Below are 16,726 nucleotides of genomic sequence, written 5' to 3' on the forward strand. Positions count from 1 at the left end.
CTCGGCTCCTTCAGACTAGCCAGCAGCAATTAGCAAACACCTGGTTGAACTGCACATTGCTGAGCTCTTTATATGAGCCTCTTCTCAGTGAAATGCTGGTAAAAATGATGCTGAAGGGTTAATAGAGGATCGATGTTGTGCTGACTTCCTGAAGGCGGAGTTTCAGAAAGAGCAGGAGTCATTAAAGAGACAGAGGCCCAACTTGATTGTGCTGTAAAATGGGATTATGTGACTGGAAAGCATATAACACTTCCCCTTTAAATCTTATACACTCTGGACAGGTTACTAGTCCATCACAAGACAAACGACCATGCACACACACACACACACACACACACACACACACACTCTCACAAATTAGAGAATCTAACAGTTGTGCTTTAGAAATGTGGGAGGAAGTCAGAGTCCTCAGAGAGAACCAATGTTGCTCCTCATATTAATGTTTTTCTGTAACTTCAGTGTTTTATTCTTATTCCTAGCCGACCAAGTTAAAAATGTCTCCATCCTTGACCCAGTTCCCTCAGATCAGTATCTGGTGAGTGCCAGCAGCAGCGGAGACAAGCTGGTGGTTTCCAGCCTCAAGTCGGCTCCTGTTCCAGTGGTTGAACTGGCCGATGGGGTGAGTCCTCTCTGGTCGTCTCATCTTTGAGCTAAATTTAAAACCAGAGGGAAAAAAAAATAATCACTGAGACCACCAGTAGGGGGCGACAGAGCTGTCAGCCAGAGGCCCAACGCATTTTTGGGTAAAGAAATGTTTAAAGTTCAGAGGAATTTTAAAAATATGACTAGGCAAATATGTGTTATAGGAAGACATTATCATCAACACCTAACACCAACAAAAAAATGAAAACTTAAAAAAGGCAAACATAAAAATAACACAATTAACATAAATATCAATGGTTTCATCCTAATTAAAGTGTTTTTTATCTAGCCTGGTGGAGGCGCAAGTCAAGCCTGGTGGCCCGCCAGGCTTATGATACACTGGGGGAAATGCTGTCAGAGGTTTAAAATGTCTATTATGATCATTATTATAAGTTTTTTATTAAAATGTTTCCTACATTCTTGTTTCTGATGCAGAAAAAACAGACCCGGGTGTGTCTGAGTTCCTCATCCCAGTTTCTGGTCAGTGGCGGTCTGGACCAGTGTGTCCACATGTGGGACCTGAAGTCCAAGAGGCTGCACCGCTCCCTCAAAGTAAGAAGACCTCAGTGCACAGAAACCCACCCGACCCACCAGCTGGGAGTCTGAGCTGCTGATGCTTCCTGTTTCTGTCTCAGGACCACAAAGAAGAGGTCACCTGCGTGTCCTTCAACGCTAACGACAGCTGCATCGTCTCCGGCTCCACCAGCGGCGACCTGGTCCTGCACAGCCTGACCACCAACCTGTCCAGCAGAGCTTTCGGCCACGGCAGCAACCAGGTGAGACTGATTCTCATCTGGGGTTTGAATTCAATCATAAGTAATTATTAATTGTGATTAAAAAGTTATTCAAATAATCAATTTAGTCATCGATTAATCGTTAACTGATGGAGTTTACAGACTCAGAAAAAGGCCATTTGCTAAAAGAATGAAACCGTCAGAGAGGCAAATAAGCCAAAACTGTATAAAAAATATAAACATTTTGCATTTAAAGTAAAAACAAATATTTATAAATATGTTTTACCCAAAACTCTTCAAATAGCAGTTTTGGCTTCACCTGATACAAATTATGTAAAATAATAAATAGCAGGTCAGTCCTGCATTGTATTGATGTTAAATCAAGCAGAAAGATTTGAGTTTTCCACATGTTGATGTTAGAAGTATTTTTTTAGCTGCAGGTTTATTGTTTGCTACAAATAATCAAGCAATCACTAGATAAATGCTATGGTAATACATTTTAGGCAATAAAATGCTAAGATTCTTATTTAAAAAGGAATTTAATTGTTTGTTTTCATTTCTGGAATATATTTCTAATATTGCATAGAGTAAGCTGAAGTAGTTAACTGATAAATGAATGTGCCAATTTTATTATCAGACTAATCGATTAATCGTCAGAATAATCGATTAGTAAAATAATTGTTAGTTGCAGCCCTAATCACAAGTGAAATTAGATTTACACAACATTCATAGCCAACATGAATGATGCTCTTGATAAACATTCACATTTATAAAAGGACACCAGACACATAAAGAAATCTGATTCATGTCACTAAACTCCACATAGCAACTGCATTTAATCATATTTTTAAATGTATTGATCTCTTTGAACAAACGGCAGAGAAAATATCAATTCTAACAATATACGGACAGTTAAACATCATTAATTGGAATATATTGTGAAAACGATAAATCAAAAATCTTATGATACGTAATTTATAACGATAAACGATACAATAAATGCCCACCCCTCCCTATTCTTCCTCTCCAGCCCATCCATGACCTGCGGCTGTCCACGGTGAAGCGCTCGCTGCTGGGAAGCGTGTCTGATGGCGGCACCATGGTGCTGTGGGACGCCAACACTCAGAGGGAGCTGCAGGTGTTCGACGGCGCCCATAAGGCGCCCGGCTCGGGGTTGGCCTTCTCCCCGACCAGCGACCTGCTTGTCGTCAGCGTCGGCCTCGATAAGAAGATCATCTGCTACGACACGGCCAGCAAACTGTGAGTTCTGCTCGCTTTGAGACATCGGTCCAGTTCTGATGCTTCACGCTGATGCAATGAGATCTGGAACATGTCCGTGTTGAATTATTCGACTGCAGAGTCCTGCGGGCGATCCGTGTGGACGGCCCTCTGACCTCGGTGGACTTCACGCTGGACGGCACCGGCCTGGTGGTCGGGTCCACTCAGGGGAAAATCTACCAGTACGACCTGAGGAACTCCAGCAGCCCCACCAGAGTCACAGTGGCCCACAAAACCTCCGTCACCTGCCTGCGTTTCCAGAGTAACGCCAGCAAACTCAAGGTGGAGTAAGATCTGGATTATCAGAGTAGGGACCCAAGCAATTAATAATCTTACAATAAATTGTCGATTAATGTGTTATTAGATTAAAATTGGTTCCAATGAAAACGTCTGATTAGGCCTTATTTTAGTGTTGTAGTTTGGCCGCCATCCAGCAGAGGGCGCCGCTGCTCATTCGTAATAAACAAAGCCTTTGATACAGAAACAAAGATGGCGGCCAAACCAGAACGGGAAAGAGAAACGGTCCAAACAGAGTCCGGTGTGGGATGGAAATTCACTTTATGCGGTTCAGTTTTAAAATATAAACACTCGACAAGTTAAGTTTCATCTTAATGTCGTTCATTCAGCCGAGATGCATAACGGAGCAGCGACAGCATCCTAAAATTTACTGATGTGCTCCGGAGGCCAGTAGGACGTGATAACAGAAGAGCGGAGGAGATAACACAGGGAAATTATAACATGATCGAAAAAAAGATGCCAATAATCAAGATGGCTTTTTAAGACTTCATGGAGCGAAGTTCTAACATCCCTTCAAAAGCAACTACGGACAGTGTTTATTTATTAACATATCTCCGTTTGAAGTGTTTCACATATTGGTTTTCTTTTATTTTTCTATTCATCAACCCAAGAGGTTGCCGTTTTGTTATATTTTATAAATATGTCTAATTTCAATAATGTTTAGAAAAACAGCTTATGTTTATTCAGTCAGTATTTATTACAACCGACTCAAAATAATGTCTAAATTTATTGATGTTTTCTTTTTAAAAATTTAACCTATTAAGAAAAATTTAGCCCTTCATGTTATGGAAAGATGGTGTAAGAGAAAACTCAAGTTTTTAAGAAAATAGCCACTGATCAAGTAATCGTTAAATAAGATCAATTAACTTTAAATTAACTCATTAATCGACAACTTGCTTCCCTCAGAAACATTTACACTCATGACCTGATTCTTTCTCTTCAGTCCAGTAGACTGGGGTCTGCCAGGACTTCCAGTTCAAAGAGATCCAGTTCCAAACTGGGCAGTCAGCCTGACCCCGCCCCCAGCGCAGGCCCCGCCCCCCAGAAACAGGTCACCTGCACAGGTAACCCGCAACTGTCCTTTCCTGCTGTCTGACCTAAACGCTTCAGTTAGAGCGGTTCATGTGTGGGAGAATTGTTGAGAAGATAAAACTGTTTTTCATTCTTTAAATTAAAAAAAGTATAGAATTAATTTGTTAAGCAAATTCAATGAGGTTTGATTACGATTGTTTTCTTTGGAGCGTATCTGCAGACTCTGCTGCAAAGATTTGTTTTAGAAAAATATACTGTTTTAATTTTGCTCAAACTGTACATATTTAAAACAGTGAAGGTATAATAAGCTTGTGTTTCCAGCTGTACTTTAATTTCTAAATAAAAGTTGCTTATCAAGCTTCAGCAGGTCTGTGGGCCCGAAGCATCAGGGTTGAGAAACCTGCATAAAATGTGCTGCCTTTCCCAAATCACATCTCCTTGTGGATAAACAGAAAGTCTCCAGGTTTGAAAAACAAGCTTCCAGAAAAATAGCTGGAATAACATCTAAATTATATTATTTTCCAGGCTATAACAATTTCTAAATAAATTTGACTCATTTTCCAGTGCTTTTTTCCCCCCACTTCTTGTCCCATTTTTTGACTAATGCGTCCTATAATCTAGAGTGACATAAAGTCAGGAAAATATTTTATAAAGAGGGAAACGGCTCTATACCATAGATAAAATAATAATCCAACTTTAACTGGAGACCATTTTCTACATCTGGACAAAGTGGAAAAATAAAACCAAAAACCAAACCAAAAAGGAAATAAAATTTCCTTTTTGGTTCTTATTGGAATAAAGTCCAGTCATTTCTGAACTGAAAGAAGAAAAACTTGAAAGTTTTACTCCAATAATTTTCCCAGGAATGTGATCTACTGCCATTTCTAAAAACAAATGTTAAGGCTCACAAATCTTAAACTTGTGTTGGATTTTCTTTTCCAGATTTTAAGCTCCTGTTTGTTTGAATTGGATTTATCTTGAATCCTGTTCTGCATAACAAACACATACAGAAGAATGAACCAAAGAAATAAAAAGTATAACCCTGAACAAAATGCTTAAATAATGGTGATTAGTATACAAAATAAAAACTATTAATACATCCTCAACAGAAGGCAGTGTTGAGAAATTAAGCGCTTCCCAAAACACTTGTTTGGAAAGTTCTGGTTCTGTGAGGATTTTCCTCTTCAAAACATGTTTCATCCTGTTTTCTGTGAAGAAAATCCAGTGATTGGAGTGTTCTGTCCAGCAGAGGGCACCAGCGCGGAGGTGATGTGTCGTGAGGGTGAAGGCCAGCAGGGGGCAGAGCAACATCCTCAGGGGGAGAAGTTCGGGATCGTGGGACGGAACAGTCTGGACGTCTTCTCTCCTCCTCGCGAAGGTCTAAAAATCTAATTTTTATAAATTAACATTTATTTCTGAATTTATATTTACTTTAATAAGACAGAAAATATAAAATCAGTACAGAACTTTCTTAAGATTGCATTCTGTGTAATGGCCAGCAGAGGGCATCTCAAGCCTTTCTTCTGTTGTGTAAATTTGGGAAAATTTTACAATTTCCATGATTAATATGTTAAAGGCCATCACAGCACAATGGTGGTTTGTTCTGCTGCTAATAATTATGAAGCTGTCTCACATTTTCTTTCTCTGTTTAACTTTTAAATCTACATTTTTATGCTCCATCCCAGCTGTAGACAGATGTGTTTAATTTGGTTTCTCTGCTGCTGCAGGTCCAGACCCGGGGACTCAGGGCGTAGTAGGAGACGCTTCCTTTGGAAGATCACAGGGTACCGCAGGACGCATCACTTCCTTCCACCCCCTCATAATTCATCTGGTTCTGGATTAACGCCCTGTCTGTGTTTCCATAGTTACCGGTGTGGAGAGCGAAGGTCAGCAGCTGGTGGGACGGGCCAGCCTGGACATCTTCTCTCCGGTCAGAGAAGGTCAGAGTTTTACTGGAAACCCTGTTCTGATGCAAGTTTTCAGCAGATTAATCTACATGTGTTTGCCTGTTGCCATGGCGATGACCTCTGGCTGCTGTCAGACTCTCACTCAGGTGGTGGCTCACAGCGCCGGACACCCCTGGGGACCCACCGGGGCGCCACTGGGGGCCGGTCCTACAGCCCGCTGTCCATCTTCCTGTCCCCGCAGACGATCAAAGAGGAGGAGCCGACCAACGTCGCCGCCGCCGCCTTTGAGCCATCTGACAGGAAGGTGATGACCATATTTAGTCAGGAGGATTACCAAACTTTTTCTTCAACAAGCATTAAGAAACCTACAGAAAACTCTACAAAATGTAAACAAACATCAGCTTTTACAGTGTTTTTTTATTTATTATTCAATAATTATTACATTAATTTAGCATAAATGCTGATTTTAGATGGTCATGTGTTCTTTTTTATCAGATAAATATTTTGACTTTATTACCAGATCAAAAGAAAACATGTAATATTTCACATTAATCACATAAAATTTTATTTTATTTTCCCAGTCCTTCTGGTCTTTTTCTTGTCTGAATCTTTTCCATTTTCTGATGGCGCCGTTAGTTTGACGAGCAAAGATGAATTTAGCTGGCAACCAATCAGAAAATGAGCGTCAGAAATAATTATTTTAACTTGTATTTTAAAAATATTGTTGTAAAACAAAAATGATGATAAATTTAAAAATAAAAGCTTTTTTAAAAATGTTTTTTCTCATCTTCTCCAACTTTCTGAGGCCCCCACTTTGATAAACTCTGGTCTGAAGCAAAGGTTTGACCTCTGACCTCTGTTGTTTCAGCCTGAGAGGAGCAGTGGCTCCAGCCAGGAAGGGGAAGCTCCGACTCTGCCCACCACAACCCAGCAGACCAATCAGAGTCAGGCGGTGACGCCTTTCTACACTCCAGAACCGAGCCTCCGTGGAGCCAACGGCATTCAGACTCAGCTCAGTTACGGCTCATCTGCCGCCGCAGCAGCAGGTACAACTTGGTTTCCATGGTTACGGCATCAGTCTGGGTCCATTTCTAATATCCTGATTCCTGCGTTAAGCTTCAGGTTCAGCTGCGATGGCAGCGGCTTGCTCGTCTCTGTCCCAGAACATCGCAGACGTGGTCGGACAGGACGGCGCCGCTCCGCTCACGTCCCTGCAGATCCACTTCATCCAGAACATGATCCACGAAACGCTGGAGGAGTTCAGGTGTCCCAACTTTTTATCACTTGCACTCAAAACTATTAGCGGGTCAAAAATAAAATCATTTTTAAAAACAAAAAAAAAAACAAAACATTTTTTTATTTACTCAACAATAAATTAAGCATAAACTATCTATATTAAACACATTTTTTGTAGGAATGGTGTTGATAGAAAACTTTAACTGTTGTATGTTTTTCTTCTTTAATGAAAGGCACCCAGTTATTTTTGAAGAATCCTGAGAAACATTTTCTATTTTCAGCAATAAAAACAGAATCTAGTTCAGTCTCCATCTGAAAACACCTGCTGTATGTAGCCAAGTCTTAATACAGCAATAAAAAGCAGGCCGTGGTTCACCAAGGTTTACTTTAAAGTTTGTTGATGAGTAGATATGGTCTTAGTCGCCATGACAACAGAAGGAAACCAGAAAGGTTGGAAAAGTTGATTGCTTTGTGTTGCATCTAACATTTTTCTAAGTAGATTTTAATTTAAAAGTTGTAGTTTTGTCCTAATTTATTCTTAAATTGTGGTTGGGGGGAGGCTGCAAATAAATCAGTCCAGGGACCGTAAATGGCCCCCGCTCCCCACTTTGACCAACGTTAGTTGAAAAGCTTCCTCACCTGAGCAGAAAACTGGAAAACGCTGAATTTAAAGGTTGTTTTTTTCCTGTGACGTTAGGACCGCCTGTCACCAGGACATCCTCAACCTGCAGGTGGAAATGATCCGGCAGTTTTACATCCAGCTGGTAAAAGCTTTTCATTCTGAGGATTTATGTTCAATTTGGTCCTTTTATTTAGCTAAAACCGGTGACGTTCATTTGACATGTTGTTCCAGACGGAGATCCACGGTCTGATTGAGAAATATTCTGTCAACGAGTCTCTGGTGGAGGAGATCGAGAGGCTGCGGGAGGAAAACCGCCAGCTCAAAGCGAACTACTGAGCTGCTGTCATCCAGCCTTTAGCCCCGAGTTGAGTCTGACAGGCTGCAGTGCCTTCATCCCAAACTGCTTATTCTGTTTGTCTGCATCAAATTCAGTAAATGACCGACAGAAACCAGCATTTTGACTCAACGTGTTATGTTGTAATTTAATATTTTGTCTGTTGATGCATGAAATTGTGAGCGGTTCGTCTGTGTGTTTGTGTTTTTATCAAGAAACATCTTGGGTGAAAAATAGAGAATTGTAAAAGAGAAGATGTTTTTCCACTACAAATTAAATTTGTTCGGAAGTTTCTTAATATGAACCTTAAATAAATTGACTTATTTAAAAACAATCTGGAGAGTCATCTGTCACTTGTAATTAACTAAAACTAGAAGTTTACATACACCAAATCAAGACATGCAACGTTTTTTACTCTAAAGTTAAGTCAAAACAAACTTTTCTTGTTTTAGGTCAGAATTACCCGTGTTATTTGTATTTGTTAAATGCCACAATAATGAGAATCTCATATGTATTTATTACTATTAAAAATCAGAAGTTTACATTTAACGCTTTTATTTCAATTAAATTTGAGTTTTGGTCAGAGTTTGGAGGATTATCATCCAAACCTTCGGTACTCTGTCCCCAACGTCTGGGTTTTCTATTAACATGCGATTCATTTCGATAAAAAAATGTAATTGAGTCCCACCACTACATACTTTATAGTGCTACTCAAGTACAATTAAAACGTATGGCATATTTACTAAAACTACTCGTAGAATTACGTTTAACAAGTTAATGTAATTAGTTACGCTTCAAAACTTATTAGTTTCACGTTCGTCACATTTATTTTTAGACGTTTTGGTCAGTGTTTGGAAGATTACCATCCAACCTTCGCGGCTCTTTGATTCTCAGCTGTCTGTACCAGTTTTATCGTCGTCGGCCTTTTTTGGTCACCATCTTGATATTCGCTACTCTTTGGTTGTTTACTCGGAGTTCCAGATTCAGCTTGTTTTCAAGGTTCAGATTTACAGACAAAGTTTGAAATTTAAATCAGCCTGTCTGGGCGGTCCACCTCAAGTTTATTTTCCACACAAACGGTTGCAAACAGGGCGAACCGAACCATTTTCCGGGTTTAACCGGGTTAAAGTTCGCCTTCGGTTCACCGGAGAGTCCGGAGGTCACCTGGACAGGTGAGAACAGAGTAGTCGTCATTTTGTAACTATCCTGAGTCCAACTGAACCAACTGTGTGAACTTCCTGCTCGAACAGCTGTTTAACCTTCACCGTAGTACAGATATATCCTTTTACATGTAACCTGAGCAAACCGAACGCCGTCTCCACTGCAGAGAGAACATGTATGGTGCAGAAATGCAAAAATATTGACTTATTTTCTGGTCCATTTCAACAGAATCTTCAGATATATTCATGCCGTTTTGTTTCGCAGCTCTTTGGATGATGGCCAACCCTCTGCGGTCTGAGGTGGTTCGGCTCTACAAGAACGTGAGTTTTCAGTTCTTCATTATTAACCAATCAGTTGACAGATTATCAGTGAAGTCACTTAGGTGAAGACGCAGAACAGCCAATAAGCTTCCTGTGATTTCTATTCATTTAATAAATGGAGAGTTTGTGTTAGGCTCGGAGTGAATCAGAGGTCCAAATGTCACGGTTCTGTTGCACTTTAACTTTTCTCTCATGATCATCAAGCAAAATATGACCCCTTATTCTAGTTCTGATATAATAAAACAACCTGAGACAACACAAAGATGAAGGCGGTTTACAGGTGACCTGATATGCTTATTTGAACATGTTAGGTCTTGTTAGTCTGCTCAGTTCTCCTTATTTTTAGCTATTTTAGGGCTCTTGTAACTTTAAATCCAAATAAGCTGCTGCTGGCTACATCACTAACCAAGGGTTTTACACTGACATGTGAAAATGGCTGCAAATGGATAAACAGTTACACTGTACAACCGTACATCTTTGAAAAGCAGAAATAGAAACTCCGGAACAACCAACAAGAATTTAGCAAGTAGATGCTGAATGGTAAGTCCAGAACAAAACACTTCTCTTTTCCAGCAGCCATTGTACAGTGCATACAGTGGTAAAAGCAGCTGACCAAACATGCTGGAACTCAGCTAGGGTTGCTAGGTAACCGGTGGGGTTCTGCCAGGGTTGCTAGGTAATGAGCAGAGTTTTTCTAGGGTTGCTAGATTTATTAGGGTTTTTTTTTTTTTAATGGCTCATTTTCCAGACACCAAAAATGTTTTTACTTATTGCCAAAAAACAGCTGGGTGTTTTTAGAAGCAGTTGAGACCAAAATGGAAGTACAAAAAATATGCAAAATATGAATATGTCCCCTTTAAATTTCATTCACCAATCTTCATCCTCAGCTCCTCTACCTCGGCCGGGAATACCCGAAAGGCGGCGACTACTTCAGGGACCGTCTGAGAGCGGCGTTTACCAAGAACAAGTCGGTCCAGGACCCAGAGCAGATCAAGGCCATGATCGCCCGGGGGGAGTACGTGGCGCGGGAGCTGGAGGCGCTCTACTACCTGAGGAAGTACCGGGCGATGAAGAAGCGTTACTACGAGGAGTGAAGACGCTCCGCAAAGACTCACATAGAAAAAAAGGAAATAGAAACATTTTTATTTAAGAACAGATCAAACAACAGCAGCTTCAACTGACCCTGCAGAGTTTAATATATATAAAAAAAAATACAAAGGGAATAACAGTCTAAAAATAATGGATCAGTTATTCTTTAGAAAACGGGGAGGAGTTTCGGGTCACAGCGTAGGGGGCGCTAGAGAGTCTCCATCAGCCAGGTTGGCCCTGCAGATAGGACAGGTGGAGTTGTCCTGTCAGGAGGAAACAGCCAGGTTAATACAGAGATGTTCATCACAGACAGACATCTCACTCTGTTAGAAAATCAGCAGAGTTTATCTAAAGCAGGCGTGTCCAAACATTTTGTTATGCAAGAAAAAACTGGAGTCAGACAAAATAAAAAAAATCAAGCAAATGAAGTAGTCTTTTTTTGTTTTGTTATTCTTTGCAAGTTTACTGTACGAACAATTTAGGGGGAAACAGTGATTAAAAGCTTTACATAAAAGAGAAAACACAATTAAGGCTGAAACGATTAATCATGATTAATTGATTATTTAAATAATGTTTACTAACTTAGGGATTGTTAACTGGAATATACAGACTCAAAAGAAGGACATTTGCTGAAAGAACAAGATCTTCAGACAATTAAACCCAAACTGTATAAAAAGATACTCCTTTTGCTTTTAAGGTGAAAAATCTTTTCTATCTGTAAATGTGTTACAAAGAACTCATCAACTAGCATTGGTTTAGCTTCACCTGGTTCAAATTCTGTAAAATAAACAAATCTTCAATTCAGCACCTTTATATTCCAATTACTAATCAGTTAATTGATAAGTCCAGCAGAACTGGATGAGCTTTTTATGTTAGAAGTATTTTTTTAGCTGCAACTGATCAGCAGAATAATATACTGCTGCATTTTAGGTAATAAAATGTTTTCCTTTTCACTAAACGGAACTGAATTGTTTATTCACATTTTCTAATGCATTTATAATGTGTAAAAAAGGCTCAAGTGTTTAAATGAAAACCCTGGAAAATGTGAGATTAATCGTCAGATTAATCGATAAATTACTAAAATAACCGTTATGCATTCTACATTTTAAGGGTCTGGAGATAATTTAGCAACTTGACAATAAAAACTTGGGTGTTTGTTTCTCTGTGCCTGTACCTTTAACCACCTGTCGATGCATTGGACGTGGTAGTCATGGAAACAGGGCAGCATCCTCAGCTTGTCCTTGTCAGCGTATTCGCAGAAACATATCTGACACCTGCGGATAGGTGAAACAGAGAGGCAGTTTTAAATCTTCCGGTTCGGGTCGGGTCGGACCGGACTGGACCAGACCGGGTTCTGGACTCACTGGGTGTTCCCGCTGTTGGTCGCAGAGCAGAAGTTTTTGGTTGGAAACCTCTGGATTTCCCTGCGACTCATTTTCTTTGACACAACGGCGCCCTGCCGCTCTTCGAACTCCAGGAGAGCCTGAGAGGAGAAGAAAGGAATCGTGGTAACCCCTTACCGCAGTTACCACGGAAACCAGGCGTTTCCATGGCTCCCTGCTCTGGGGGGAACTTTCCGGAACTTTCCGGAAAGAAAGAAAAAAACAACAACAAAAAAAAACCCGCCGTTGTTCGGAGACGACATTGGGTTCGGGTTGGTTTCTCACCTCGTAGTCGTTCCCCTGGAGATCTTCTGCGAAGTCAGGTAACCTGCTCCTCCTTCGGCCCCGCCCACGCCGCATGTGCTGACCAATCAGATCTATGGAAACACACCAGGTGCATTGGTTAAAACAAACAAATCAGATGCTATTTTATATCATCTCTATGATGTGTAATATGATTACTTTCAAAAAGCTTTTGTGTCCTGAAACGATTTATCAAATTAATCGATTATTGAAATAGTCNGTGAAGGTATAATAAGCTTGTGTTTCCAGCTGTACTTTAATTTCTAAATAAAAGTTGCTTATCAAGCTTCAGCAGGTCTGTGGGCCCGAAGCATCAGGGTTGAGAAACCTGCATAAAATGTGCTGCCTTTCCCAAATCACATCTCCTTGTGGATAAACAGAAAGTCTCCAGGTTTGAAAAACAAGCTTCCAGAAAAATAGCTGGAATAACATCTAAATTATATTATTTTCCAGGCTATAACAATTTCTAAATAAATTTGACTCATTTTCCAGTGCTTTTTTCCCCCCACTTCTTGTCCCATTTTTTGACTAATGCGTCCTATAATCTAGAGTGACATAAAGTCAGGAAAATATTTTATAAAGAGGGAAACAGCTCTTTACCATAGATAAAATAATAATCCAACTTTAGCTGGAGACCATTTTCTACATCTGGACAAAGTGGAAAAATTAATCTTTGTGTTAAAATTTCCTTTTTGGTTCTTATTGGAATAAAGTCCAGTCATTTCTGAACTGAAAGAAGAAAAACTTGAAAGTTTTACTCCAATAATTTTCCCAGGAATGTGATCTACTGCCATTTCTAAAAACAAATGTTAAGGCTCACAAATCTTAAACTTGTGTTGGATTTTCTTTTCCAGATTTTAAGCTCCTGTTTGTTTGAATTGGATTTATCTTGAATCCTGTTCTGCATAACAAACACATACAGAAGAATGAACCAAAGAAATAAAAAGTATAACCCTGAACAAAATGCTTAAATAATGGTGATTAGTATACAAAATAAAAACTATTAATACATCCTCAACAGAAGGCAGTGTTGAGAAATTAAGCGCTTCCCAAAACACTTGTTTGGAAAGTTCTGGTTCTGTGAGGATTTTCCTCTTCAAAACATGTTTCATCCTGTTTTCTGTGAAGAAAATCCAGTGATTGGAGTGTTCTGTCCAGCAGAGGGCACCAGCGCGGAGGTGATGTGTCGTGAGGGTGAAGGCCAGCAGGGGGCAGAGCAACATCCTCAGGGGGAGAAGTTTGGGATGGTGGGACGGAACAGTCTGGACGTCTTCTCTCCTCCTCGCGAAGGTCAAAAAATCTAATTTTTATAAATTAACATTTATTTCTGAATTTATATTTACTTTAATAAGACAGAAAATATAAAATCAGTACAGAACTTTCTTAAGATTGCATTCTGTGTAATGGCCAGCAGAGGGCATCTCAAGCCTTTCTTCTGTTGTGTAAATTTGGGAAAATTTTACAATTTCCATGATTAATATGTTAAAGGCCATCACAGCACAATGGTGGTTTGTTCTGCTGCTAATAATTATGAAGCTGTCTCACATTTTCTTTCTCTGTTTAACTTTTAAATCTACATTTTTATGCTCCATCCCAGCTGCAGACAGATGTGTTTAATTTGGTTTCTCTGCTGCTGCTGCAGGTCCAGACCCAGGGACTCAGGGCGTAGTAGGAGACGCTTCCTTTGGAAGATCACAGGGTACCGCAGGACGCATCACTTCCTTCCACCCCCTCATAATTCATCTGGTTCTGGATTAACGCCCGGTCTGTGTTTCCATAGTTACCGGTGTGGAGAGCGAAGGTCAGCAGCTGGTGGGACGGGCCAGCCTGGACATCTTCTCTCCGGTCAGAGAAGGTCAGAGTTTTACTGGAAACCCTGTTCTGATGCAAGTTTTCAGCAGATTAATCTACATGTGTTTGCCTGTTGCCATGGCGATGACCTCTCTGGCTGCTGTCAGACTCTCACTCAGGTGGTGGCTCACAGCGACGGACGCCCCTGGGGACCCACCGGGGCGCCACTGGGGGCCGGTCCTACAGCCCGCTGTCCATCTTCCTGTCCCCGCAGACGATCAAAGAGGAAGAGCCGACCAACGCCGCCGCTGCCGCCGCCGCCGCCGGCTTTGAGCCATCTGACAGGAAGGTGATGACCATATTTAGTCAGGAGGATTACCAAACTTTTTCTTCAACAAGCATTAAGAAACCTACAGAAAACTCTACAAAATGTAAACAAACATCAGCTTTTACAGTGTTTTTTTATTTATTATTCAATAATTATTACATTAATTTAGCATAAATGCTGATTTTAGATGGTCATGTGTTCTTTTTTATCAGATAAATATTTTATGACTTTATTACCAGATCAAAAGAAAACATGTAATATTTCACATTAATCACATAAAATTTTATTTTATTTTCCCAGTCCTTCTGGTCTTTTTCTTGTCTGAATCTTTTCCGTTTTCTGATTGCTCCGTTAGTTTGAGGAGCAAAGATGAATTTAGCTGGCAGCCAATCAGAAAATGAGCGTCAGAAATAATTATTTTAACTTGTATTTTAAAAAGATTGTTGTACAATAAAAATGATGATAAATTTAAAAATAAAAGCTTTTTTAAAAATGTTTTTTCTCATCTTCTCCAACTTTCTGAGGCCCCCACTTTGATAAACTCTGGTCTGAAGCAAAGGTTTGACCTCTGACCTCTGTTGTTTCAGCCTGAGAGGAGCAGTGGCTCCAGCCAGGAAGGGGAAGCTCCGACTCTGCCCACCACAACCCAGCAGACCAATCAGAGTCAGGCGGTGACGCCTTTCTACACTCCAGAACCGAGCCTCCGTGGAGCCAACGGCATTCAGACTCAGCTCAGTTACGGCTCATCTGCCGCCGCAGCAGCAGGTACAACTTGGTTTCCATGGTTACGGCATCAGTCTGGGTCCATTTCTAATATCCTGATTCCTGCGTTAAGCTTCAGGTTCAGCTGCGATGGCAGCGGCGTGCTCGTCTCTGTCCCAGAACATCGCAGACGTGGTCGGACAGGACGGCGCCGCTCCGCTCACGTCCCTGCAGATCCACTTCATCCAGAACATGATCCACGAAACGCTGGAGGAGTTCAGGTGTCCAAACTTTTTATCACTTGCACTCAAAACTATTAGCGGGTCAAAAATAAAATCATTTTTAAAAACAAAAAAAAAAACAAAACATTTTTTTATTTACTCAACAATAAATTAAGCATAAACTATCTATATTAAACACATTTTTTGTAGGAATGGTGTTGATAGAAAACTTTAACTGTTGTATGTTTTTCTTCTTTAATGAAAGGCACCCAGTTATTTTTGAAGAATCCTGAGAAACATTTTCTATTTTCAGCAATAAAAACAGAATCTAGTTCAGTCTCCATCTGAAAACACCTGCTGTATGTAGCCAAGTCTTAATACAGCAATTAAAAGCAGGCTGTGGTTCACCAAGGTTTACTTTAAAGTTTGTCGATGAGTAGATATGGTCTTAGTCGCCATGACAACAGAAGGAAACCAGAAAGGTTGGAAAAGTTGATTGCTTTGTGTTGCATCTAACATTTTTCTAAGTAGATTTTAATTTAAAAGTTGTATTTTTGTCCTAATTTATTCTTGAATTGTGGTTGGGGGGAGGTTGCAAATAAATCAGTCCAGGGACCGTAAATGGCCCCCGCTCCCCACTTTGACCAACGTTAGTTGAAAAGCTTCCTCACCTGAGCAGAAAACTGGAAAACGCTGAATTTAAAGGTTGTTTTTTTCCTGTGACGTTAGGACCGCCTGTCACCAGGACATCCTCAACCTGCAGGTGGAAATGATCCGGCAGTTTTACATCCAGCTGGTAAAAGCTTTTCATTCTGAGGATTTATGTTCAATTTGGTCCTTTTATTTAGCTAAAACCGGTGACGTTCACTTGACATGTTGTTCCAGACGGAGATCCACGGTCTGATTGAGAAATATTCTGTCAACGAGTCTCTGGTGGAGGAGATCGAGAGGCTGCGGGAGGAAAACCGCCAGCTCAAAGCGAACTACTGAGCTGCTGTCATCCAGCCTTTAGCCCCGAGTTGAGTCTGACAGGCTGCAGTGCCTTCATCCCAAACTGCTTATTCTGTTTGTCTGCATCAAATTCAGTAAATGACCGACAGAAACCAGCATTTTGACTCAACGTGTTATGTTGTAATTTAATATTTTGTCTGTTGATGCATGAAATTGTGAGCGGTTCGTCTGTGTGTTTGTGTTTTTATCAAGAAACATCTTGGGTGAAAAATAGAGAATTGTAAAAGAGAAGCTGTTTTTCCACTACAAATTAAATTTGTTCGGAAGTTTCTTAATATGAATCTTAAATAAATTGACTTATTTAAAAACAATCTGGAGAGTCATCTGTCACTTGTA

The 16,726-nt window shown here is 40.3% G+C and overlaps 3 protein-coding genes across 5 annotated transcripts in view; 2 read left to right on the top strand and 1 right to left on the bottom strand.

Annotated features, from left to right (window-relative positions):
* The window catches only part of nedd1 (NEDD1 gamma-tubulin ring complex targeting factor), an 18,957-nt gene extending 2,259 nt beyond the window's left edge, over positions 1-16,698 (top strand). Inside the window, exons 3-27 of the mRNA XM_016679359.1 lie at positions 525-619; positions 1,078-1,194; positions 1,278-1,418; positions 2,407-2,636; positions 2,735-2,936; positions 3,895-4,015; positions 5,230-5,361; positions 5,711-5,767; positions 5,849-5,923; positions 6,025-6,194; positions 6,759-6,936; positions 7,007-7,154; positions 7,824-7,890; positions 7,980-8,081; positions 9,212-9,254; positions 9,508-9,563; positions 10,451-10,640; positions 13,373-13,627; positions 13,980-14,036; positions 14,118-14,192; positions 14,296-14,477; positions 15,044-15,221; positions 15,292-15,439; positions 16,109-16,175; positions 16,265-16,698. Of these exons, the coding sequence (XP_016534845.1) occupies positions 525-619; positions 1,078-1,194; positions 1,278-1,418; positions 2,407-2,636; positions 2,735-2,936; positions 3,895-4,015; positions 5,230-5,361; positions 5,711-5,767; positions 5,849-5,923; positions 6,025-6,194; positions 6,759-6,936; positions 7,007-7,154; positions 7,824-7,890; positions 7,980-8,081; positions 9,212-9,254; positions 9,508-9,563; positions 10,451-10,640; positions 13,373-13,627; positions 13,980-14,036; positions 14,118-14,192; positions 14,296-14,477; positions 15,044-15,221; positions 15,292-15,439; positions 16,109-16,175; positions 16,265-16,369 (3,191 nt within the window). The 3' untranslated portion in view covers positions 16,370-16,698. The remainder of the gene's footprint in view (positions 1-524; positions 620-1,077; positions 1,195-1,277; positions 1,419-2,406; positions 2,637-2,734; positions 2,937-3,894; positions 4,016-5,229; positions 5,362-5,710; positions 5,768-5,848; positions 5,924-6,024; positions 6,195-6,758; positions 6,937-7,006; positions 7,155-7,823; positions 7,891-7,979; positions 8,082-9,211; positions 9,255-9,507; positions 9,564-10,450; positions 10,641-13,372; positions 13,628-13,979; positions 14,037-14,117; positions 14,193-14,295; positions 14,478-15,043; positions 15,222-15,291; positions 15,440-16,108; positions 16,176-16,264) is intronic.
* On the top strand, positions 8,969-10,780 carry LOC103148638 (LYR motif-containing protein 5-like). 3 transcript variants are annotated; one of them, XM_007567495.2, is made up of 4 exons: positions 8,969-9,254; positions 9,333-9,418; positions 9,508-9,563; positions 10,451-10,780. In XM_007567495.2, exons 3-4 carry the CDS (start codon positions 9,516-9,518, stop codon positions 10,655-10,657), a joined length of 255 nt encoding a protein of 84 aa, XP_007567557.1. In that variant the 5' UTR covers positions 8,969-9,254; positions 9,333-9,418; positions 9,508-9,515; the 3' UTR covers positions 10,658-10,780. The 3 variants fall into 3 exon arrangements, with proteins under 3 accessions (XP_007567557.1, XP_007567554.1, XP_007567555.1); XM_007567492.2 differs by lacking the exon at positions 9,333-9,418 and having other exon boundaries at positions 9,168-9,254; positions 9,472-9,563; positions 10,451-10,657; XM_007567493.2 differs by lacking the exon at positions 9,333-9,418 and having other exon boundaries at positions 9,169-9,254.
* On the bottom strand, positions 10,736-12,433 carry LOC103148637 (RING finger protein 44-like). The gene is made up of 4 exons (XM_007567491.2): positions 12,320-12,433; positions 12,017-12,135; positions 11,827-11,926; positions 10,736-10,915 (listed from the first exon to the last, which is right to left on the bottom strand). The coding sequence occupies exons 1-4, from the start codon at positions 12,392-12,394 to the stop codon at positions 10,844-10,846; spliced, it is 366 nt and encodes a 121-aa protein (XP_007567553.1). The 5' UTR covers positions 12,395-12,433; the 3' UTR covers positions 10,736-10,843.
* Positions 16,699-16,726: the final 28 nt, after the last annotated feature.

Source organism: Poecilia formosa, unplaced genomic scaffold, assembly GCF_000485575.1.
Source record: "Poecilia formosa unplaced genomic scaffold, Poecilia_formosa-5.1.2 Scaffold209, whole genome shotgun sequence".
NCBI classification, from domain to species: Eukaryota; Metazoa; Chordata; class Actinopteri; order Cyprinodontiformes; family Poeciliidae; genus Poecilia; species Poecilia formosa.

Excerpts from the sequence above, each read along its gene's own strand:
- LOC103148638 (XM_007567492.2), top strand. The coding sequence starts at position 9,489 with ATGCCGTTTTGTTTCGCAGCTCTTTGGATGATGGCCAACCCTCTGCGG. Across the intron at positions 9,564-10,450 it reads TGGTTCGGCTCTACAAGAAC|CTCCTCTACCTCGGCCGGGA; the intron begins GTGAGTTTTCAG and ends CTTCATCCTCAG.
- LOC103148637 (XM_007567491.2), bottom strand. The coding sequence starts at position 12,394 with ATGCGGCGTGGGCGGGGCCGAAGGAGGAGCAGGTTACCTGACTTCGCA. Across the intron at positions 12,136-12,319 it reads TCCAGGGGAACGACTACGAG|GCTCTCCTGGAGTTCGAAGA; the intron begins GTGAGAAACCAA and ends TTCTCCTCTCAG. Across the intron at positions 11,927-12,016 it reads ACCAACAGCGGGAACACCCA|GTGTCAGATATGTTTCTGCG; the intron begins GTGAGTCCAGAA and ends ACCTATCCGCAG.